This window comes from Oncorhynchus kisutch, linkage group LG19 (assembly GCF_002021735.2).
Source record: "Oncorhynchus kisutch isolate 150728-3 linkage group LG19, Okis_V2, whole genome shotgun sequence".
Lineage (NCBI taxonomy): Eukaryota > Metazoa > Chordata > Actinopteri > Salmoniformes > Salmonidae > Oncorhynchus > Oncorhynchus kisutch.
Window position 1 is genome coordinate 51,629,697 of NC_034192.2, and position 25,313 is coordinate 51,655,009.

The window sequence follows — 25,313 nt, forward strand, 5'->3', positions numbered from 1 at the left end:
AGGTTACCCCTTTCATGCCTTTCCATTCTCGACAAGAGATGCATCAAGTGGATTGTTTTTTCTTGCTAACAGCAATTATCTACATTAAATCAAAAGTCTTTTCAATAACATATTGGGGAAACGTGTTGTTCAGTACAAACTGTTACGCAACGTAGTAAATGTTCAAGCGAACTGAACACAACTCTGCTGTGAGAGTGGGCGAGGCTGACCTGATTGTTATGACCCTCTATCCCCAAAACCACTTCCTGGACTTACTTTTGTTGAAACTTGAGACCACACATTTGTGTCTCTCACCGACTGTTTTTGACATGTTTATGACTTTACCAAACGCTCGAGGCTTTAGTTCAGTCAGCGCCGACTCCAGAAATTGTAACGAAACATGTTCGTTATTCAGGCTTGACTTTACTTGTTTATGCTAGAGCGGTGGAGGGAACCGTATGTGGTAAGCATCTTTATAACTAGATCTATTTTTGTGTACGTTACCTTGTCAGGACAAGGTGTTGTTTATTTCAAACAGTTACACGAATATTGACGAGAAACTGATTTAACATCTCCATAGAGGAACTCTGGAGCTCTGTCAGAGTGACCATCGGGTTCTTGGTCACTTCCCTGAACAAGACCGTTCTCTCCCGATCAATCAGTTTGGCGAGTCTTGGTGTTTCCAAAATTCTTACATTTAAGAATGATCAGGCCACTTTGTTCTTCGGGATCTTCAAAGCTGCAGTTGTTTTTTTGGTACCCTTCCCCAGATCTTTGCCTCACACAATCCTGTCCCAGAGCTCCACTGACAATTCCTTCGACCTCATGGCTTGGTTTTTGATCTGACATGCACTGTCAACTGTGGGACCTTATATAGACAGGTGTGTGCCTTTCCAAATCATGTCCAAGCAATTTAATTTACCACAGGTGGAATCCAATCAAGTTGTAGAAACATCTCAAGGATGATCAATGGAAACAGGATGTACCTGAGCTCAATTTCAAGTCTCATAGCAAAGGGTCTGAATACTCACATTGTAGATTGATGAAGAACATTTTTAATGTAATCCATTTTAGAATGAGCCTGTAACTTATCAACATGTGGAAAAGGTCAAGGGGTCTGAATACTTTCTGAATGCACTGTATGTGAAATCTAATGGAACTGAGAGTCATGATGAAGGGCTACTACCAAGCCAGTTTACTAGCTATTCAGTTTAAAGCAGCTCCTTAGCTACAGTTTTCTCCCAATATTGGACTCTTGTAATTTCGGGAACATTTTATAAACCGATTCAGCCCGAAAATTAATTCAAATACTTTTCCTGCATGGGACACACTGTTTCCACAACACTTTGAAACGTGATTTTTGTAGCAGGTTGGGAGAGCATTTTCGCTAACCATTTTCCTAACATTAGTCTCCTAACCTGCTATGAAAAAGTCACTTCGGAATCGGAATGCCATAAAAAGCATCACATTTCAGTCAGTCAACTTCGGTACTCCTGCGACTTTGGTTGAAGGATCTACAATCACGCCTGACGAGCCCGATGAAATCAGTGCCTCGCTGGAAGCCCCACCTTCCACAAGTGAAAAATGTGAGGCTGGGATTTATTCCTTCAATTATTCCGCTCTTCACCTCGGTGTGAACAAGAATGATTCACACTATTAAGCAAACAATTGGAAAACAAGACTGTGTTACGTTGCGCCAACAAAACTTTCCCCTAGTGGTAGAGCGTGCTCACCCCCTGGACATTGTGTGCTGAAGGTTGTACTTGTTCTCCTAATTTTCTAACCTCAAACCATTTGTTATTCTTCAATTTACTGTTGTAATTAGTAAAAGGACTAAGAAAACAAGCGAGACGACGATGGCTAAGTGTCACGTTCTGACCTTTATTTCCTTTGTTTTGTATTTATTTAGTATGGTCAGGGCGTGAGTTGGGTGGGCAGTCTATGTTTGTTTTTCTATGATTTGGGTATTTCTATGTTTCGGCCTAGTATGGTTCTCAATCAGAGGCAGGTGTCATTAGTTGTCTCTGATTGAGAATCATACTTAGGTAGCCTGGGTTGCACTGTTTGTTTGTGGGTGATTGTCTATGTTGTAGCTTCACGGTCGTCATTTGTTTATTGTTTTGTATACAGTGTCAGTACTTTCGGTATTAAAGATTTACCATGGACACTTACGACGCCGCATTTTGGTCCGATCCTTCTCGCCTCTCCTCTTCAGATGAAGAGGAGGACGGCCGTGACAGAATCACCCACCAACCAAGGACCAAGCGGCGTGGTAAACAGCAGCGACGACAGCAGCAGCAACAGCAAAAACAGCGGCCAGCATCACAGGACTCCTGGACATGGGAGGAGATTCTAGACGGGAAAGGACCCTGGGCACAGGCTGGGGAATATCGCCGCCCCAAAGCAGAGCTGGAGGCAGCGAAAGCTGAGCGGCGGCGATATGAGGAGGCAGCACGGCAGTGCGACAGGTACGAGAGGCAGCCCCAAAAATGTTTTGGGGGGGGGCAGACGAGGTGTGGTAGTAAGCCAGGTAGCAGACCTGAGCTCACTCCTCGTGCTTATTATAAGCAGCGCATTACTGGTCAGGCACCGTGTTATGCGGTTAAGCGCACGGTGTCGCCAGTGCGTGCCCATAGCCCGGTGCGCTATAGGGCAGCCCCCCGAAAGTGCCGTGAGAGTGTGGGCATCGAGCCAGGGCGTATGGTGCCTGCTCAGCGGGTCTGGTCGCCGGTACGCAGTTTTGGTCCAGGTTATCCTGCGCCGGCTCTGTGTGCTGTGTCTCCGGGGCGCTGGGAGGGTGCAGTGCGTCCTCTGCCTGCGCTCCGCTCGTGCCGGGCGAATGTGGGAGTGGAGCCTAAGGGAGAGGTGCGTGTAGTAAGCACTAGATCTCCCGTGCTTACCCACAGCCCGGTTCAACCTGTGCCTGCACTCTGGAGGGTCCGGGCTAGAGTAGTTGTCCAGCCTGGGGAAGTGGTGCCAAGGTTGCGCACCAGAGCTCCAGTGCTCCCCCACAGCCCGGTCCTTCAGGTGCCTCCTAACACCAAGCCTCCTGAAGGTCTCCCCAGCCTGGTGGTTCCTGTGGCAGCCCCACGCACCAGGCTGTCTGTCCGTCTCCTCCCTGCAGGTGGTCCCGCCTGTCCGGCGCCGCTGCCGGAGTCTCCCGCCTGTCCGGCGCCACTGCCGGAGCCTCCCGCCTGTCCGGCGCCGCTGCCGGAGCCTCCCGCCTGTCCGGCGCCGCTGCCGGAGCCTCCCGCCTGTCCGGCGCCGCTGCCGGAGCCTCCCCTGCCGGAGCCTCCCGCCTGTCCGGCGCCGCTGCCGGAGCCTCCCGCCTGTCCGGCGCCGCTGCCGGAGCCTCCCGCCTGTCCGGCGCCGCTGCCGGAGCCTCCCGCCTGTCCGGCGCCGCTGCCGGAGTCTCCCGCCTGTCCGGCGCTGCTGCCGGAGCCTCCCGCCTGTCCGGAGCCTCCCGCCTGTCCGGCGCTGCTGCCGGAGTCTCCCGCCTGTCCGGCGCTGCTGCCGGAGTCTCCCGCCTGTCCGGCGCTGCTGCCGGAGTCTGAGGCGCCAGATCCCCTCAGCCCAGAGGCGCCAGAGCTTCCGCCCCTCTGTCCAGAGCTTCCGCCCCTCTGTCCAGAGCTTCCGCCCCTCTGTCCAGTGGGGTCATTGAGAGGGGTGGTCATGGTTAGAAAGCCATGGAGGCGGACAATAAGGCGGACAAAGACAATGGTTAAGTGGGGTCCGCGTCCCGCGCCAGAGCCGCCACCGCGGACAGACGCCCACCCAGACCCTCCCCTATAGGTCAAGGTTTTACGGCCGGAGTCCGCATCTTTGGGGGGGGGGGTACTGTCACGTTCTGACCTTTATTTCCTTTGTTTTGTATTTATTTAGTATGGTCAGGGCGTGAGTTGGGTGGGCAGTCTATGTTTGTTTTTCTATGATTTGGGTATTTCTATGTTTCGGCCTAGTATGGTTCTCAATCAGAGGCAGGTGTCATTAGTTGTCTCTGATTGAGAATCATACTTAGGTAGCCTGGGTTGCACTGTTTGTTTGTGGGTGATTGTCTATGTTGTAGCTTCACGGTCGTCATTTGTTTATTGTTTTGTATACAGTGTCAGTACTTTCGGTATTAAAGATTTACCATGGACACTTACGACGCCGCATTTTGGTCCGATCCTTCTCGCCTCTCCTCTTCAGATGAAGAGGAGGACGGCCGTGACACTAAGCCGGGTTTGGGGACGAGATCATGCCTCCAGTCATGTGGTTATAGCATTTCTCTGAAAGATACTCACAATCTATATGTAGTTTCTCTTAGTTTGGAGTGCGTTGAAACTGCCCTCCCTTGAACCAGTCCGTGTGCATATTGCCACGTACTACATACACACTCCCTGGAAAGACATGTAGCAATCTTGGGAAAGCTAGGAATTTCAGATGGCAACTTTCCAGTACCTCGGTTGGGACCATGGTCAGAGCAAATGTCTTGTCTGCCTGGCTATGGGGTATGCGGTGACTGCTCACTGTTGCCAGTTACGGGAGGCTACTAGAAGAGAGAGGGCGGTCAGATTCGGTGGGTACCCCCCCACCGCCTTTGTCTGCCTCGGTCAAGCACCACATGCCTCTCTTCCCAGACTTTTTGATGAAGGGTCCGGTCCCAACTTGGTGATTCGGTTTTACGTGGAATGCAACCTGGCCAAGATAAAGCAAAGCAGTGCGACACAAAGAAAAACACAGAGTTATTTGGACTATTTACAGATGGGCTATGTACAGGTGCAATGATCTGTGAGCTGCTCTGACAGCTGGTGTTTAAAGTTAGTGAGGGACATATGAGTCTCCAGCTTCAGTGTTTTTTACAATTCGCTCCAGTCATTGGCAGCAGAGAACTGGAAGGAAAGGCGGCCAAATGAGGAATTGGGGGTGACCAGTGAAATATACCTGCTGGTGCGCGTGCTACGGGTGGGTGCTGCTATGGTGACCAGTGAGCTGAGATAAGGCGGGGCTTTTCCTAGCCTAGACTTACAGATGGCTTGGAGCCAGTGAGTTTGGCGACGAATATGAAGCGAGGGCCAGCCAACGAGAGCATAAAGGTCGCAGTGTTGGGTAGTATATGGGGCTTTGGTGACAAAACGGATGGCACTGTGATAGACTGCATCCAATTTGCTGAGTAGGGTATTGGAGGCTATTTTGTAAATGACATCGCCGAAGTCAAGGATCGGTAGGATAGTCAGTTTTACGAGGGTATGTTTTGCAGCATGAGTGAAGGATGCTTTGTTGCAAAATAGGAAGCCGATTCTAGATTTAATTTTGGATTAGAGATGCTTAAAGTGAGTCTGGAAGGAGAGTTTACAGTCTAACCAGACACCTAGGTATTTGTAGAAGTCCACATATTCTAAGTCAGAACCGTCCAGAGTAGTGATGCTAGACGAGTGGGCAGGTGCGGGCAGTGATCGGTTGAAGAGCATGTATTTAGTTTTACTTGCATTTATGAGCAATTGGAGGCCACGGAAGGAGTGTTGTATGGCATTGAAGCTCGTCTGGAGGTTAGATAACACAGGGCCAGAAGTATGCAGAATGGTGTCGTCTGGATCAGAGAATCACCAGCAGCAAGAGCGACATCATTGATGTATACAGAGAAAAGAGTCGGCCTGAGAATTGAACCCTGTGGCACCCCCATAGAGACTGCCAGAAGGTACGGTGGGATTCGAAATGGTCGGTGATCTGTTTGTTAACTTGGCTTTCAACGACCTTAGAAAGGCAGGGTAGGATAGATATAGGTCTGTAGCAGTTTGGGTCAAGAGTGTGCCCCCCTTTGAAGAGGGGGATCACCGCAGCAGCTTTCCAATCTTTGGGGATCTCAGACGATACGAAAGAGAGGTTGAACAGGTTAATAATAGGGGTTGCAACAATTGCAGTGGATAATTTTAGAAAGAGAGGGTCCAGATTGTCTTGCCCGGCTGATTTGTAGGGGTCCAGATTTTGTAGCTCTTTCAGAACATCAGCTATCTGGATTTGGGTGAAGGAGAAATGGGGAGGCTTGGGAAAGTTGCTGTTGGGGGTGCAGGGCTGTTGACCGGGGTAGGGGTAGCCAGGTGGAAAGCATGGCCAGCCGTAGAAAAATGCTTATTGAAATTCTCAATTATCGTGAATGTATTGGTGGTGACAGTGATTCCTAGCCTCAGTGCAGTGGGCTGCTGGGAGGAGGTGCTCTTATTCTCCATGGACTTTACAGTGTCCCAGAAGTTTTTGGAGTTTGTGCTACAGGATGCAAATTTCTGTTTGAAAAAGCTAGCCTTTGCTTTCCTAACTGCCTGTGTATATTGGTTCCCTGAAAAGTTGCATATCACGGGGGCTATTCGATGCTAATGCAGTACGCCACAGGATTTTTGTGCTGGTCAAGGGCAGTCAAGTCTGGAGTGAACCAAGGGCTATATCTGTTCCCGGTTATACATTTTTTGAACGGGGCATGCTTATTTAAGATGGTGAGGAAAGCACTTTTAAAGAATAACCAGGCATTCTTTACTGACGGAATGAGGTCAATATCCTTCCAGGATACCCGAGGCAGGCCGATCAGAAAGGCCTGCTCGCTGAAGTGTTTTAGGGAGCGTTTGACAGTGATGAGGGGTGGTCGTTTTACCGCAGACCCATTACGGACGCAGGCAATGAGGCATTGATCACTGAGATCGTTGAGTACTGCATAGCGTGCTAACCAGGCTGGATAACTCACATAGGCAAGCTAGCTATTAATAGCTATTCCTGCCTCCCCATGGTGGAGTTGCTTGGGTAGCTGTCTTGTCGAGTATACGTTGTATTAAGTCGCTTGGTTATTCTAAACGGAACATGCTGTGGCCAAAGAGGCTAGCTAGCATGCTTAACTTCCGGGAGTGAAACCTGCTAGCTTTCACCTGGCTTTATGGCAACGCCATTCTTATTTTCAGTTCCTGGAGTTGGGGGGAGTGAAGGAAACAGGGTTTGAGTGCACCTCTGATGAAGAAGCAGCCCCCCCCCCCCAGTACTTGGCTGGGGTGACTCCCGGAGCGAGGGTCCTTGACACGGGTCTGAGTGAACAGTGCCCCAATCAACATGAACTCTTCTCACATAAATGGCTTATTACTGGAATTCATTGCTAATTCCTGCCTGTAGCTCACTAGTCCCTATGAAGTGTCTAATGGTACAGGTTATGGGCTCCATAGGCGATTAGTTGTTGGTAGTGGATTTGAGGGAACGAGCAGGGTTGGACATGCCCTCGCTATTATCCCACACGCAGTCTCTATGGTTCATATTAACCTCCGAATGAGCCGTCTGTCTCCAGTTTAACACTTTTCGTCCCTGGGAATTAGATTAATTCACAAATCGGCCCTTTCTGTTACAACCGAAGGTGTCAGTTTTTCAGAGCTGTCTGTCCCATTCCCAGCTATTTTACAAAGTGCTTTGTCGCCAGTACCTATGACTGGTCGGTAGGTTAACCTCCATGATAAGTTCCCTGTGTCTATTTTTAATGTGTGCTATTTTTTATGTGTGCAGCCCAGCGCTGGGTGCCAGCTGGTTACCGGAACACATCTTACCACCTAAACCGAGTGAGGCTACTACAGCTTCATCACATCTACAGTTCCCGAGGCCTCAGTGCTCGTTTTGAGGGAGGAAATGTCCTCCTTTTTCCAGAAGCAAGCAGTCCGAGTGGTTGCTATGTCAAAGATCCAGGACTGCTGGTACAGCTGATATTCCTGGTTACGAAAAGGGACGGGACTTTGCGTCCCATTCTAGGCCTACAAGCACCTCGGAGTCTACAAATTCAGAATGCTATTACAGCGATTGGCTGGTGGCGGGGGAGTCAAGGGGAAAGCAGTGTTGCACACAACCATGCTACTGTCCCGTTTTTAGTCTCTAGGTTTCATAAGAAACCAGAAAAAAAGCTGTCTGACTCCATCTCAGCGCATTCTGTTTCTGAGTCTTTAGCTAGACTCACTCGCTTATCACACGTTTCTATCCCCACGGAGGGTGGGGTTTGCTGTACAATGGTAACTCGATTCAGGGGGTAGGGACACTGATGTCAATTACCCCAAGTATCTGGCACTCAGGCACTTCCCCCTGTTTTTGTCAGGCTGGCTTGTGCTGGTCAGAAGCGAAAATATGTCAGTGGTGGCTTGCATCAACCTCCTTTTTTTGTACAATTTTATTTGAGTTTTCTTAAAAAAACATACTTAAACAAAGACAATAGACAACTTAATATTTACGTAAATTAATTTCTACAAACATTGATGACATCACACTTGCTCAGAACAAATCAAATGTTGTGCTGAATACAACAGGTGTAGTAGACCTTACAGTGAAATGCTTACTTATGAGCCCCTAACCAAATGTGCAGTTTATTTAAAAAAAATATGGATAAGAATAAGAGATAAAAGTAACAAGTAATCAAAGAGCAGCAGTAAAAAATAACAATATATACAGGGGGTTGCCAGTACAAAGTCAATGTGCAGAGGCACCGGATAGTTGAGGTAGTATGTACATGTAGATAGCTATTAAAGTGACAATGCATAGATGACAACAGAGAGTGGCAGTGGTGTGGAGAGGGGAGGGAGGCCATGCAAATAGTCTGGGTAGCCATTTGACTAGATGTTCAGGAGTCTTATGGTTTGGGGATAGAAGTTGTTTATCTTATATGCATAGTCACTTTAACTATACATTCATGTACATACTTCCTAAATTGGCCCGACCAACCAGTGCGGGCTATTGTGTCCCACCACCCGCCAACCCCACTTTTTACGCTTCTGATACTCTCTGTTCATCATATATGCATAGTCACTTTAACGATACCTACATGCACATACTACCTCAATAAGCCTGACTAACAGGTGTCTGTATATAGCCTTGCTACTCTTTTTTCAAATGTCTTTATACTGTTGTTTTTATTTCTTTACTTACCTACACACACACACACACCTTTTTTTCCACACCATTGGTTAGAGCCTGTAAGTAAGCATTTCACTGTAAGGTCTACACCTGTTGTATTCGGCGCATGTGACAAATGAACTTTGATTGGATTTGATTTGTTTAGAAGCCTCTTGGACCTAGACTTGGCGCTCCGGTACCGCTTGCCGGGCGGTAGCAGAGAGAACAGTATATGACTAGGGTGGCTGGAGTCTTTGACAATTTTTAGGGCCTTCCTCTGACACAGCCTGGTATAGAGGTCCTGGATGGCAGGAAGCTTGGCCCCAGTCATGTACTGGACCGTTCGCACTGCCCTCTGTAGTGCCTTGCCGTCGGAGGCCGAGCAGTTGCCATAACAGGCAGTGCTCTCCATGGTGCAGCTGTAGAACCTTTTGAGGATCTGAGGACCCAAATCTTTTCAATCTCCCGAGGGAGAATAGGGAGAATAGGTTTTGTCATGCCCACTTCACGACTGTCTTGGTGTGCTTGAACCATGTTAGTTTGTTGGTGATGTGGACACCAAGGAACTTGAAGCTCTCAACCTGCTCCACTGCAGCCCTGTCGATGAGAATGGGGACGCACTCAGTCCTCTTTTTCCTGTAGTTCACAATCATCTCCTTTGTCTTGATCACGTTGAGGGAGAGGTTGTTGTCTTGGCATCACACGGCCAGGTCTCTGACCTCCTCCCTATAGGCCGTCTCGTTGTTGTCGGTGATCAGGCTTACTGCTGTTGTATCATCGGCAAACTTAATGATGGTGTTGGAGTCGTGCCTGGCCGTGCAGTCATGAGTGAACAGGGAGTACAGGAGAGGGCTGAGCATGCACCACTGAAGGGCTCCTGTGTTGAGGATCAGTGTGGCGGATGTGTTGTTACCTACCCTCACCACCTGGGGGTGACCCGTCAGGAAGTCCAGGATCCAGTTGTAGATGGAGGTGTTTAGTCCCAGGGTCCTTAGCTTACTGATGAGCTTTGAGGGCACTATGGTGTTGAACGCTGAGCTGTAGTCAACGAATAGCATTCTCACATAGGTGTTCCTTTTCTCCAGGTGGGAAACGGCAGTGTGGAGTGCAATAGAGATTGCATCATCTGTGGATCTGTTGGGCGGTATGCGAATTGGAGTAGGTCTAGGGTTTCTGAGATGATGGTGTTGATGTGAGCCATGACCAACCTTTCAAAGCACTTCATGGCTACAGTCATGAGTACTACGGGTCGGTTGTCATTTAGGCAGGTTACCTTAGGGTTCTTGGGCACAGGTACTATGGTGGTCTGCTTAAAACATGTTGGTAGTACAGACTCGGACAGGGAGATGAATATGTCAGTGAAGACACTTGCTAGTCGGTCAGTGCATGCTCGCAGGACACGTCCCGGTAATCTGTCTTGCCCTGCAGCCTTGTGAATGTTGACCTGTCTAAAGGTCTTACTCATATCGGCTGCGGAGAGCATGATCACACAGTCTTCCGGTACAGCTGGTGCTCTCATGCATGTGTCAGTGTTATTTGCCTCGAAGCGAGCATAGAAGTAGTTTAGCTCGTCTGGTAGGCTCGTGTTACTGGGCAGCTCTCGGCTGTGCTTCCCTTTGTAGTCTGTAATGGTTTGCAAACCCTGCAACATCCGACGAGTGTCAGATCCGGTGTAGTACGACTTGATCTTAGTCCTGTATTGACGCTTTGCCTGTTTGATGGTTTGTCGGAGGGCATAGCGGGATTTCTTATAAGCTTCCTTGAAAGCAGCAGCTCTAGCCTTTAGCTCAGTGCGGATTCTGCCTGTAATCCATGGCTTCTGGTTGGGGTATGTATGCAGAGTCACTGTGAGGACGACGTCATCGATTAACTTATTGATGAAGCCAATGATAGATGTGGTGTACTCTTCAATGCCATTGGAGGAATCCCGGAACATATTCCAGGCTGTGCTAGCAAAACAATCCTGTAGCTTAGCATCTGCTTTATCTGACCATTTTTCTATTGATCTAGACACTGGTGCTTCCTGCTTTAATTTTTGCTTGTAAGCAGGAATGGTCAGATTTGCCAAATGGAGTGCGAGGGAGAGCTTTGTATGCGTCTCTGTGTGTGGAGATCTTTTCCCTCTGGTTGCACATTTAACATGCTGATAGAAATTTGGTAAAACTGATTTAAGTTTCCCTGCATTAAAGTCTAAGGCTACAGTGTCTCCTGACCCCTCCTGTCTCAGCCTCCAGTATTTATGCTGCAGTAGTTTATGTGTCGGGGGGCTGGGGTCAGTTTGTTATATCTGGAGTACTTCTCCTGTCCTATTCGGTGTCCTGTGTGAATCTAAGTGTGTGTTCTCTAATTCTCTCCTTCTCTCTTTCTTTCTCTCTCTCGGAGGACCTGAGCCCTAGGACCATGCCCCAGGACTACCTGACATGATGACTCCTTGCTGTCCCCAGTCCACCTGGCCATGCTGCTGTTCCAGTTTCAACTGACCTGAGCCCTAGGACCATGCCCCAGGACTACCTGACATGATGACTCCTTGCTGTCCCCAGTCTACCTGGCCATGCTGCTGCTCCAGTTTCAACTTCCACCTGACTGTGCTGCTGCTCTAGTTTCAACTGTTCTGCCTTATTATTATTCGACCATGCTGGTCATTTATGAACATTGAACATCTTGACCATGTTCTGTTATAATCTCCACCCGGCACAGCCAGAAGAGGACTGGCCACCCCACATAGCCTGGTTCCTCTCTAGGTTTCTTCCTAGGTATTGGCCTTTCTAGGGAGTTTTTCCTAGCCACCGTGCTTCTCCACCTGCATTGCTTGCTGTTTGGGGTTTTAGGCTGGGTTTCTGTACAGCACTTTGAGATATCAGCTGATGTACGAAGGGCTATATAAATAAATTTGATTTGATTTGATTTGACTAAGAGCGCCGCCTCTGGGTGAGCATTTTCTTGTTTGCTTATGGCGGAATACAGCTCTTTCAGTGCTATCTTAGTGCCAACCTCTGACTGAGGTGGTATGTAAACAGCTACGAAGAATACAGATGAGAACTCTCTCGGTAGGTAGTGTGGTCTACAGCTTATCATGATATACTCAACCTCAGGCGAGCAATAGCTCGAGACTTCCTTAGATATAGTGCACCTGCTGTTATTTACAAAAATACATAGTCCACCACCCCTTGTCTTACCAGACGCCACTGTTCTGTCCTGCCGGTACATCGTATAACCAGCCAGATAATCAAACAAAAAAACACAACTGGTTGGGGGCACGTAAAACATCTGACTTCTGCTCCGCCGCCATCCACATATTCCCACTGTATCCACACCCATCCTGCCCGTCTCAAAATAATATTTTTTTTCTCCTTCCTCATCCTTTGAATATCTCCAGGGCTTCTAATATTTTATGCCATATGGCTTCAAATTGTACTATTTTGTTTCTCTCTGTAGCCCAATAATGCATTTGAGTCATCCACTTTAAATGAAAGAGGGTCATTTGATTTCCAGTTTTTACAAATTTTTTCAAAATAATGGACAAGGAAAGTACGGTCCAGCGACCCCATTGGGTATCTCACAGCACCCTCATATTCCATGTCTGAAATATGCAGGTATATGGATTAAAAGTACATTTATATTGTAGCATTTCTGACAGACAACTTTCTAACTCTACCCATACCTTTTGGACTTTATAGCACTCCCAGAAGACATGAATCATTACACTTAAGACATGACTCTGCCACTATGCTGTAGAATTTGTGAATTTTGTCTCTTGTATAATACATTCTGTACATTACTTCATACTGGATTAAGAGTACATTTTTGTCAACTATAATTTTGTCAGTTATTATGTTCCAACACTCCCTCCATCTTGTGCCAATTTCACTTATTTTTAGATCTTGGATCCAATCGTTTTTTCTAAGACATTGTCAGTATTTGAGTCAGCTTTCTGCAAGGTTATAAATATCTTACCTATCATATGAGTATCCTTTTCTGACTCAAATATAATTCTCAACTTTGTTCTGATGTACAAAAGATTTCAGGAGTCATGATATAAAACTTTTAAGTTGCGTGTATTTGAAAATGTTTACATCGGTCAGTCCAAAATACCTTTTTATTTCAGTCATGGAAATCATTTTATTTCCTATTAGCAAGTCATTTACGGTTTCTATTCCTTTAGTTTTCCATGTGGGACAATTTATCTGTGAATTCTGAAAAGCTATCCAAGGATTGTTCCATAGGGGAGTGTTTTTTGGGAGTGATATTGGTTCTTGTAGAATCTGTTTCATGTTTTTCCATGTTCTTAACTATGAAATTGCTAATGTTCTCAGCTTTATCCTTTGAAAACAGACACATGAAAAGATTATGGGGATGAGAATGCACATCTTCACCCATTGTTCCTCTCTGGTGCATTTAACAATATTTCAAAAATAAAAGCCCTGGGTGGCAAGTTGATACAATTACAAGTCTGGAAGGTTAAAACCAACCTAAGACTTAGGGATATGTAGAGGTTTATTCTACCTGTAAGATTTATGGGAAGATTGTTCCATTTAATTAGATCTGCTCTTATGTTGAGTAATGGGATGATGTTATCTTTATATATTTGTTGTTTGTTGTCAGTTGTTAAGCATCCTAAGTATTTCATATTTTTTGTGGTCCACTTAAAGGATTGCTGTAGATCATGAGTTATTATTTTTCCTATTACCAAATGCCATTATTTCATTTTTTTCCATGTTAATTTTATATCCTGGAATTTTAGAGTATTCCAACAATATTTTTGAACGAGGGGGTCATTGAGTTTAATATTAGTAGGGTTTAATATCAGATATAATAATAATAATATCCGTCTGCAAATAAATGTTGTTTATATTCTTGTTTACCAATACTAATTTCCTCAACGTTGTTGACCTGTTATGTTTGGGTCCTGTTAATTCTTTCTGCAAGTGGTTCAATTGCCAGTGCAAACAGAATGGGGGAGAGAGGACATCCCTGTCTTGTGCCTCTTTCTAAAGCAATTTCATCAGATAATGTATAATTAGTGTATATTTTTGTTTTAAGATATTTATATAACATATTTCAGATGGAAAGTTGATTGCTTCCAAAGTTTTGAATAGAAAAGGCCATTCAAGAGGTTCGAAAGCCCTTTTGGCATCAACAGCCATTATTGATAAATCTACATCTTGTTTTAGCATATTGTATTATACTTTTCTCATATTTGTTTGTGTGTCACGTTCGTTGAATGGAGGAGACCAAGGCGCAGCGTGATGTGAATACATTCTTCAATTTATTAACGAAGAAACACTAAACAAACTATACAAAACGAACGTGACGCTATATATAAACAATTGCAGACACAGGCAACCAGTGGCGTGCCGTGGGCCTGGGGCCTGGGCCTTCAGTGAGGTCCTACACAGTCCCACCCGAATTAATCCACCTCTTATTACCATCATTATGATGCCATGGCTCTGGACACTATTCCACCAATAAGTCCTTTTCTATCGACATGGAGGCTAATGCTGAAAGCCGAGTCTGTCCAGTAGCATTTCTGGAATACGTTTTGATTCGCTTTAAGGCCGAGAATGGCCGCTCGACAGAAGCCGTGGACACAGGGATAGTCACATGCCAATGTGTAAAGTTACCCCATGTCCTCATTCAGATTTTTCTGCTTAAGGAAATCAAGGAGATCAGAGGGACTTTTCCCTTCAAAATCAGTCATAGCATACATTATAGTCAGTTCTGTTTTTAGCTTGGATAGGTCGAACAGTGTTCCGTGACTCTCTGTTAAGCTGGAGAAGGCTGTTTGTGGGATTTTTCTGAAAGTGCTGGGGGTCCAGGAGGGAGAGAAACATTCATTTTTCGTGGTCTTGAAACCTGTGTCGTATCTGGCAAAGAATGTTGTCCAGAATATTGCTGTGGAGTTGTTGGTAGTATGTGCGAGGGTCTCCTTGTGCTGGGCCTCTGCGTGCCCTGGGTGAACTTGAGATGCGCGCTGTGTCATCATAGATTTGACTGAACCTGCGCCTCTCTCGCTCAATTGTAATAATAGGCATTCCCGCAGTACAGTTTGCAGTGCTTCTCGGAGCCTGTGAGCCATTGATAGCGCTCGTAGTTGGAACTTTGAAAGTGGCGAACAAACCCCTTTCCCGCCTGTGACAGGCTTTGTAGCGTCTGTGTCGGGCGACCTCTCCTTACAATGTCTAAATTTTCTTGAAAAGTTCGTCTTGAGAATGGCGTTATAATTATATCCTCGACCAAATCGATATCTTCTCCTCCTTCCGCCATTGTGGGTTGAAAAAACAGCTTAGTAGTACGCAAATTAATTCATTTATCAAATTCAATTTCCTAGTTCTGAGGTTCTGCATAGACCTGCCTCTCAATATTGGTAATCCAATCAAAAGACGTACACGCACTACGCCTGCTAGCTGGCTCCTGTGTAACACTGGAGCCAGCCAGCAGGCGTACAATAGCCAACTCTAAAGCTGATTGGTTGACACTAAATTTTCATTTCCATTCACTTTAAGCTACAAGCGCCCGCACTGTTGATTCTGAAGGCCTGGGGGCAGATTTTAGACCCCTGGCAACACATGATGGCTGAATAGGATTGGATAAAAGATCTAACATAAAGACCAGTGTCAAACCCTGGTCTTAGTATTCTGTGTTTTCTTTATTATTTTGGTCAGGCCAGGGTGTGACATGGGTTTATTTTGTGGTGTGTTTTAGTATTGGGGTTTTTCGTAGGATTTGGGATTGTGGCTTAGTGGGGTTTTCTAGCATAGTCTATGGCTGTCTGATTTGGTTCTCAATTGGTTTGTTGTCTCTGATTGGGAACCATATTTAGGCAGCCATATTCTTTGAGTGTTTCGTGGGTGATTGTTCCTTTCTCTGTGTTTGTTGTCACCAGATAGGCTGTATAGGTTTTCATGTTCCGTTTGTTGTTTTTGTATTGTTCGTTTTTCATCGTTATTAAATATGTATCAAGAATACCACGCTGCATTTTGGTCCGACTCTCTTTCGACGGAAGAAAACCGTAACAGAATCACCCACCACAACAGGACCAAGCGGCGTGGTGACAGGCAGCGGCAGGAGGAGCAGCGATCACAGGACTTCTGGACTTGGGAGGAGATATTGGACGGAAAGGGACCCTGGGCACAGCCTGGAGAATATCGCCGCCCCAAAGAAGAACTGGAGGCGGTGAAAGCGGATGAGGAGGCAGCACGGCGACACGGATGGAAGCCCGAGAGTCAGCCCCAAAAATGTCTTGGGGGGGGGGGGGCTCACAGGGAGTATGGCTACGCCAGGTAGGAGACCTGCGCAAACTTCCTGTGCTTACCGGGGGGCTAGAGAGACCGGGCAGGCACCGTGTTATGCTGTGGTGTGCACGCTGTCTCCAGTGCGGGTGCATAGCCCGGTTCGGTACATACCAGCTCCTCGTATCGTCCGGGCTAGAGTGGGCATCGAGCCAGGTAAGGTTGGGCAGGCTCGGTGCTCAAGAGCTCCAGTGTGCCTGCACGGTCCGGTCTATCCAGTACCACCTCCACGCACCAGCCCTCCGGTGGCAGCTCCCCGCACCAGGCTTCCTGTGCGTGTCCTCGGCCCAGTACCACCAGTGCCAGCAGGGTAGGCAACAAATCGTCTGTCACACCTCATCCTCAATACTGGGGCCCCTCAGGGGTGTGTACTTAGTCGCCTCCTGTAATCCCTGTTCATCCACGACTGCGTAGTCAAACGTCACTCCAAACACCATCACTAAATTTGTGACAACACAACAGTGGTAGGCCTGATCACCGACAACGATGAGACAGACTTTAGGGAGGAGGTCAGAGAACTGGCAGTGTGGTGCCAGGACAACAACCTCTCCCTCTATGTGAGCAAGACAAAGGAGCTGATCGTGGACTATAGGAAAAGGCGGGCCGAACATTAAGGCCCCCATTAACATCAACGGGGCTGTAGTGGAGCGGGTCGAGAGTTTCAAGTTCCTTGGTGTCCAAATCACCAACGATCTATCATGGTCCAAACACACCAAGACAGACGTGAAGAGGGCACTACAAATCATTTTCCCCCTCAGGAGACTGAACAGATTTGGCATGGGTCCCCAGATCCTCAAAAGGTTATACAGATGCACCATCGGGAGCATCCTGACCGGTTGCATCACTGCCTGGTATGACAACTGCTCGGCATCTGACGTAAGGCGCTACAGAGGGTAGTGCGTACGGCCCAGTACATCACTGGGGCCAAGCTTCCTGCTATCCAGGACCTATATAATAGGCGTGTCAGAGGAAAGCCCATGAAATTGTCAGAGACTCCAGTCCCCCAAGTCATTGACTGTTTTCTCTGTACCAGGTCTATAACCAAAAGGCTCCTTAACAGCTTCTACCGCCAAGCCATAAGACTGCTGAACAATTAATAAAAATGGCCACCGGACTATTACATTGACCAACTATTTATTTGTTTTGTACACTGCTGCTACTCGCTGTTTATTATCTATGCATGGTCACTTCACCTACATGTACAAATTACCTCTAATCTGTACCCCCACACACTGACTCGGTATCGGTACCCCTGTATATAGCCTCGTTATTGTCATGTTATTAGGTTACCTTTTATTATTTTTTACTTTAGTTTATTTGGCAAATATTTTCTTAACTCTTCTTGAACTGCACTGTTGGTTAAGGGCTTGTAAGTAAGCATTTCACGGTAAGGTCTACACTTGTTGAGCAGGTGACAAATAAAGTTTGATTTGATTTGAAAATACATTCACCTTGCCACTATACAGCGGGTGAGTGCAAGCATTTCCTGGGACTGTGCCTCAAAACCTAATGTCTACCTGGCCCACCACTCCACCCTGGACTTGAACAGCCTCCCAACTTTTGTCAGGACCCTAAAGGACGTCACCCTCAACCACAGCCCCAGCACCTCACACAGGAGCAACAGACACCCCGCCCAGACCAGCGAGACACCCTCCCAGACCTGCAAGACCCCCTCCCGAAGGATCTGCACTGAGAGACCCCTCGCCAAGAGGACCTGCACCCAGACCAGAGCTTCACCAACCACACCCCGACCAGCTGAGTCCAACCCAAACAAACCCCGGTCACACCCTATATAGGCCCTCCCAGATCAGACCCATGCCCCTTCTGCCCCCCATGTCCCTCGTCCCTGCAGCAAGGACCTCAGCATGACAGCTGCACATATGCTCAGGCCGTGAGCATAGCAACAGGCCCAATCCCCACTAATGCACCCCCCCAAGCTCCATCCTGTGACCTAAGAGTTATGTATCAGATGCTCAACATGCTTTGCTCACACCTACTGTGATGGTCCAGGCCTAAACCACACAAAAAAAACACTAGACACTATGGAACACAAAGCTCTTACCATCTCATCCTGGAATATACAAGGTCTTAGGTCATCTACCTTTGGCCTAAAGAGCAGGAACGCAGACTTCAAAGAAATTGGAAATACAGACATTGTCATCCTACAAGAAACATGGTATAGAGGAGAAAGACCCACTGGTTGCCCTCTAGATTACAGAGAGCTGGTAGTCCCATCCACCAAACTACCAGGTGTGAAACAGGGAAGAGACTCAGGGGGTATGCTAATTTGGTATAGAGCAGACCTAGCCCACTATTAAATTTGTCAAAACAGGAACATTTTACATCTGGCTAGAAATTAATAAGGAAATGATCTCAACAGAGAAAAATGTCCTCATGTGTGCTACCTACAGTATATCCCCTCAATAGAATCCCCATACTTTAACAATGACAGCTTCTCTATCCTAGAGGGGGAGATCAACAATTTCCAGGCCTAGGGTGTCACGTTTCTTCAAAATCGAACCCAGAAGCAGACCAGGACAAGGAGAGTAGGAAGAAGGTGAGTATTTATTTACAAGTGAATGTGAGTGGGTAGATACATCCAGGTGGCGTAGCGGGCAGCGGTGGTGAGTTGATGGGAGTAAATAGGTGGATCCAATGGGGAAGCGGAATCCTCCGATGACCAGGCGGGAATGGGGTAAATGATCCGGGTGAGTAACTGAAGACAGAACAAACGGAGGTAAGTTGAAGGCAAGCAAGACGTACAAAACAACAAAACAAATTCTATCCAACTTGAGGCTGATACTATGGCACAACATACTGTTCATGGCTAACGATCCGGCAGGGAATGGATGTCAGGTCAGAGCTTTTGAAGGGGAGAGGTGATGATCAGGACAGGTGTGCAGATTACTGATGGGATACAGGTGCGGGTGAACATCGATCTCCCAACAAGCTAATCTGCCCGGCAACCAGACAGGGTGCGTTCCAGGACACCGGAAACACACTCCAGGACAGAAACACAGGCAAACACAGACTCAGGAAGCGGGGTTCATGACATAGGGACATGTATTAGTCTGTGGCGATCTAAATGTCAGAACTGGACAAGAACCTGACACCCTCAGCACACAGGGGAACAAACACCTACCTGGAGGTGACAACATTCCCTCCCCCATATGGCCCCCTAAACACAACTATGACAAAACAACCAACAAAAATGGGTTACAACTCCTGCCGCTCTGTCACACGCTGGGTCTGTACATAGTCAATGCTTCAAGTTGACTCCTATGGTAGGTACACCTATAGTTCATCCATTGACAGTAGTACTGTAGATTACATTATCACCTCAACCCAGAGTCTCTCAGAGCGTTCACAGTCAGCCCACTAACACGCCTATCAGATCACAGCAAAATCACAGTCTTCCTGAACAGAGCAATACTCAATCATGAGACATCAATGCTAAAGGAACTACATAATATTAAGAAATGCTATAGATGCAAGGAAAGTAGTGTAGAAATCACCCGAAAAAGAATTAGGCAACAACAAATTCATCCTTTTTAGACAACCTTTTATATTATTTGTATTTTTAAGGCCTGAGGGCTTTTGCCTTTTGGTAGGCCGTCATTGTAAATAAGAATTTGTTCTTAACTGACTATCCCAGTTAAATAAAGGTTACATAAATACTTTGTTTATCCATTTCACTTGCTCTGGCCTTTTTTGCCTTTACCTCCCTTCTCACCACATTTGCTCACATTGTATATAGACTTGTTTATACTGTATTATTGACTGTATGTTTGTTTTACTCCATGTGTAACTCTGTGTCGTTTTATCTGTCGAACTGCTTTGCTTTATCTTGGCCAGGTCGCAATTGTAAATGAGAACTTGTTCTCAACTTGCCTACCTGGTTAAATAAAGGTAAAATAAATAAATTAATTAATTAATTTGGCAATGTAAACATGTGTTTCCCATGCCAATAAAGCCCCTTGAATTGAATTGAATTGAGAGAGGGAGGGAGGGAGGGGGTAGAGAGAAATAGAGAGAGAGGAGAGAGAGCACCGAGTGGGAGAGAGAGAGTGAAACTGAATCACAAGAACACTCTGACTCACTCATGTTTAGCAGTGGTGTAAAGTATTTCAGTAAAAATGCTTTAAAGTACTATTTAAGTAGTTTTTTGGGGTATCTGTACTTAACTATTTATATTTTTGACAACTTTTAATTTTACTTCACTACATTCCTAAAGAAAATAATGTACTTTTTACTCCATACATTTTCCCTGACAGCCAAAGTACTCGTTACATTGTTAATGCTTAGCAGGACAGGATAATGGCCAAATTCACACATTTATCAAGAGAACATCCCTGATCATCCCTGTTGCCTCGGACTCACTAAACACAAATGCTTTGTTTGTAAATGATGTCTGAGTGTTGGAGTGTGCCCCTGGCTATCAGTCAATTAAAAATGCAAGAAAATGGTGATGTCTGGATTGCTTAATAAAGGAATTACATTTACTTTTGATACTTTAGTATATTTAAAACCAAATAGTTTTAGACTTTTACTGACTTTCACATTCACTTTTACTTGAGTCATTTTCTATTAAGGTATCTTTTCTTTTACTCAAATATGACAATTGGATCGTTTTTCCACCGATGATGTTAAGGCAATGCAGAAGATTTATATTTTGAGTGTGGGAAGTCCACTGGCATGAGATGGGCCAGCTATGGCGGACTACCTCTGCCAGGGGGAGCTCAGTGTAAAAGGACGACGTCTCTACATCCAGGTACATGGGGACGGACTGGGATTCTGCACAGCTGCACAAAGACAGAGAGACAGGAAACTGTCAACACTAAACAACGCTACAGCCACACCCCTGCAGCTTGACCCTCACACTCCCTACAATGTATGCAACACACCGGTCAATACACAGTACTAGGGCCCATAGTTTTCCCTGATGGTCCATTCATGCTACTAGGGCCCAGAGTTTTCCCTTGATGGTCCATGCACATTACTAGGGCCCAGAGTTTTTCATTGATGGTTCATGCACAGTGGTAGGGCCAGAGTTTTTCCTGATGACCGATGCAAAGTACTAGGGACCAGAGTTTTTCCTGATGGTCCATGCACAGTACTAGGGCCCAGAGTTTTTCTTGATGGTCGATGCACAGTACTAGGGACCAGAGCTTTTCCTGACCAAATGACATGGAATACCCTAAAGTATTTCCTGTTGATATGTAGGCCTCAGTGTATAAACATGACCTGTAGGTTCTAGTGTTGTCATCAGTGACAGTGTTGCACCAGGAGGCCAGCCTAAGGGAGAGGGTGACAATGACCCCTCCAGATACAGGCTCAGGGTCAGGAAGGCAGAGAACAAGGTGCTGGAAAAGGAATACAATAATAGCATAGGTGACAGTGAACAAGTGGAAACATTGTCATTTGACATAAACTGTTATAACTATGTAATAGTAGTTAGCCCATAACACATAGAATGCATTGACCCATTTTATATTTCATAATGGTCATGATTATTATTATCAGGTTGTTTATGTAATTTATGTTTATTTGTATAATTGTTTTTTGAAATAATAATAAATATAATACGCCTACTTTATGTGCTATTGATGAACTATTTCAAAGCCCATGTAAAGTGCATTCACTTGTCATGCCGTCCCTGGAGATAGATGATGCTTCGCCAGCCCTGAACTGCGCCGTACATCACCGTGAAAACCCGACAAAAGTAGCGAACTGGCTAGCAGCCGGTGGGCCCCATTGTTGTACCACCAAGTGTGAAATCTCACCCGGTTCCCAATAACTTCGGTTCAATTCTCCGTCCTCCATGAACCCGTGGTGAAATGCGCACAAACTGAGCCGTTGAGCGCAAGCGGGACAACCACCATCAACCCGAACAGGACTGACAGGGTGTGTGGGTTGCGCAGTGAGCCACCAACAGTCGCCGATCAAGTTCCATAGTCCAAAAGATCGATCAGAACTAACTAAATACAGGATATCTTCAGGCAGTGCCTACCCGTTTATTCGGTGTTATCTGGAATGATTAAACCACCATCTGTCAAACTTCCAAAAGAAATCACAGGATATTTAAAGCACAGCCTGCATGATGGCTGGCAATCCGTTATACAATTCTCCCCTAACAAATGTGCCAGTGACGCACTAGCAATCAACACATACCGGAGCACTGGCCAACTGGCCTAGATATTGGTGCTTTCGAGACAACTGGGAACTTGAAAAAAACGAGGTCATATCATCTTCAGGTCGGACAGTCGGAGCTCTAGAAAGATGCCCGAGTTTCTAACTTGGTATTCCGAGTTAGATGATCGGTCCAAACGATTTTTTTTTATTCAGAGATGCCCGAGTTCCCAATTCACAGTTCCCAGTTGTTTTGTTTATTATGCAGTATAAGATGCATGAGATAGAATGTAGGGCGGGGTCGACTCCCCTAACAATGGAAAAGGCATTGCAAATTGCAAAAGGCTCATTTGCACTTTTTCCTTGGAACTATTGAAGGCTGTCCTATAAATAAGAAATACTGCAGCCTATGATATCCACAATGTATGAACTATTGCATTTGTACCAAACAAACCTCTACAACCTTCGAACGCTCTTCATCAATTCACCAAAGTGATAAACATAGACAACACAATTTTATTTTTCAGTATTGATTAATTTAGTTTCATTGATGAATGCGTCACAGAGTTATGTCCATGTTACTAAGGCATGTAGCGCTAAACTAAAAATAAGTTCCGTTGCAGTGAAATGGGTTGGGTTCCTCTCACCACAGAAGAAGAAAAAGCAGGAAGTGCCTGCCTGTGCTGTGGTTGTTTGCATGTTCATTATTTACTAGCTACAGTAAGTAGGTGGGCAAGTTCAAGTATTTGTATTTTGTGTAAAGATCAATAGACTGTAAGGTAAGCCGCCATTACACTTTTATTTATAACGGTTAACATATGGCCATGTCAATTGCAGTTACTTTGCATTTTGTTCACGCAAGAGCTAGCACCAGTAAAACCCTTTTTCAGTTAGTGAATGAGTTGAAATGACTAGCTAGTTCTTCTTTTAAAAGCAATCGTGATGGGGGGTCTCAGATTTCGGGTTTAGAGCATCATGTCTTTAATCATAATCTAGTCTTGTCTTAACATTTAGTGTTGGTGTGGACCACCCATGTAATATAATGTGTTCAGTCATCTAATATCATGTCTTCTCATGTACTTATTATCCCATCACTACCGGCCATCAAGTTCCATGGCAAGTCCAGAGACACCAGGAGATGAGAGTATGGAGCGGAGGTCCGGAGCTGCAGGGGTAAGCTGTTCAGGAACGCCTACAAAGCTTGGCCCCTCAGGTGCCAACGTAGACTCCCAGCTACAAGATGCCGTCCACTTAAAAACGGAGGGGAACAAATTCTACAAAGAGAAAAAGCTTCGGTCTGCAATTGGACGTTACCACCGTTCGTTGCTCATTCTGCGTAGTTTAGACTCTGATGTCACTGCGGCAGTGAAGGGGTTTGGTCCTGAGGCTCCTGTACTCACCCCAGGACAGGAAGAACTACTTAGGAACACACAGGTCGACTGCTACAACAATTTAGCAGGTATTACATGCCTTGACATGTTTCATGCAGTAGATGAGTTGTTTCAAATTATCCACTTAAAGGAGGATAATACGAAGCATAATGCACAATCCGCCTCTTTCTGGACTTACCTTTATCTTCTCTTTTCTGTCACTTGGTCTCCCCCTCTCTCAGCCTGTCTGCTGCAGAGGCAGTGTGTCGACTACACGCGTGTCCAGGAGTACAGCTTGCGGGTGTTGCAGTTGCGGCCAGATGACATCAAGGCCCTGTACAGAGCAGGAGTGGCCACTCTGGAGCTGGGAGACGCACAGAGCGCCAAGCAATACCTCACTCAGGCCAGCAAGGGACAACCCAATGGTAGCTCAGCTTTTTGGTTACTATCTTCCTGTTTAGGGGCTGCTGTCCCTACCACAGCCTTTCAGTAAAACAAAACAGATTATTGATGATTTTGTGAGGGCGTGTTATAAGCCTAGGCATACGGTACAATTCCCCAACAGAATGAAGTAGAACACAATATATTGTATTATTGTCTCTATGCTATTCCCATTCCCCTAATGTTGATTGAAATTGAAATCACTGTATTTGTGACTGTCTCTCTTTGACAGACACTAATGTGAGGAGGCACCTGCAGCGAGCAGAGGAAAGGCTGAACACGGAGTACCAGAAGGAGAAGGCTCTGTACCGGGGCATGTTCTCCTCCAGTTAGAGAGCCGGGGAGGGGGCCAGCGGAGGAGTCACCCAGAATTAAGTTCCCATCAGGAGGGATGTTCTGTTGTTCTGACCCTGAAGATTGAGAAGAGAAGAGGAACCAAGCCTGGACTGGACACATAGATCATTGATTCTGTGCAGAGCCTTGATCAGGCTGATCCTATTGAAGATCCTGTTATGCTATAGAGAATATTTTTGCCTGATGACCAACAAGGAGATGGAGCTAAATTGTTGGAGGTTCAGCATAAGGGTTGAAGGTCAAAGCAAGGGTGCTTAAAGAGAGACTATTTGTGCACTGTTCAAACTCAGTCCTATTATGACTTCTGAAAGTGGTTGTTTCTGGTCACATAATCAGTCATGTTCCTTTTTGTGTACAAAATGTTTTGATTAAACTTAAGAAATATATTTAGAAATTACAGCCTTTACTACAGCAATATACCAAACATTAGGAACACCTTCCTAATATTGAGTTTTTCCCTCAGAACAGCCTAAATTCATTGCGGCATGGACTCTACAAGGTGTCAAGCATTCTACGGGTGCTGGCCCATGTTGACTCCAATGCTTCCCACAGTTGTTAAGTTGGCTGGATGTCCTTTGCGTGGTGGACCATTCTTGATACACACGGTAAACTTGAGCGTGAAAAACCCAGCAGCGTTGCAGCTCTTGACACAAACCGGTGCGCCTGGCACTTACAACCATACCCCGTTCATAGGCACTTGTCTTGCCCATTCACCTTCTGAATGGAACTCATAAACAATCCATGTCTCAATTGTCTCAAGGCTTAAAAATCCTTATTTAACATGTCTCCTCCCCTCCATCTACTGATTGAAGTGGATTTAACAAGTGACATCAATAAGGGATCATAGCTTTCACCTGGTCAGTCTATGTCATGG

General features: G+C 46.0%; 2 protein-coding genes and 1 long non-coding RNA gene across 4 annotated transcripts in view; 2 read left to right on the top strand and 1 right to left on the bottom strand.

Moving 5' to 3' along the window:
- The window catches only part of LOC109864979 (dnaJ homolog subfamily C member 4), a 33,367-nt gene extending 32,539 nt beyond the window's left edge, over positions 1 to 828 (bottom strand). Inside the window, exon 1 of the mRNA XM_031797418.1 lies at positions 675 to 828. The gene's annotated coding sequence lies outside the window, so the exon portion shown is untranslated. The remainder of the gene's footprint in view (positions 1 to 674) is intronic.
- LOC116354990 (uncharacterized) lies at positions 24 to 12,673 on the top strand. Its single transcript, XR_004204187.1, has 2 exons — positions 24 to 442; positions 11,239 to 12,673. It is a non-coding gene; the product is annotated as an uncharacterized LOC116354990 (long non-coding RNA).
- Positions 12,674 to 22,897: 10,224 nt separating this feature from the next.
- LOC109864975 (tetratricopeptide repeat protein 9C-like) lies at positions 22,898 to 24,833 on the top strand. Of its 2 annotated transcripts, none has more exons than XM_020453075.2 (4): positions 22,898 to 22,994; positions 23,384 to 23,733; positions 23,887 to 24,069; positions 24,318 to 24,833. In XM_020453075.2, the coding sequence occupies exons 2-4, from the start codon at positions 23,388 to 23,390 to the stop codon at positions 24,416 to 24,418; spliced, it is 630 nt and encodes a 209-aa protein (XP_020308664.1). In that variant the 5' UTR covers positions 22,898 to 22,994; positions 23,384 to 23,387; the 3' UTR covers positions 24,419 to 24,833. The 2 variants fall into 2 exon arrangements, with proteins under 2 accessions (XP_020308664.1, XP_020308662.1); XM_020453073.2 differs by having other exon boundaries at positions 22,919 to 23,053.
- The last annotated feature ends 480 nt before the right edge of the window (positions 24,834 to 25,313 follow it).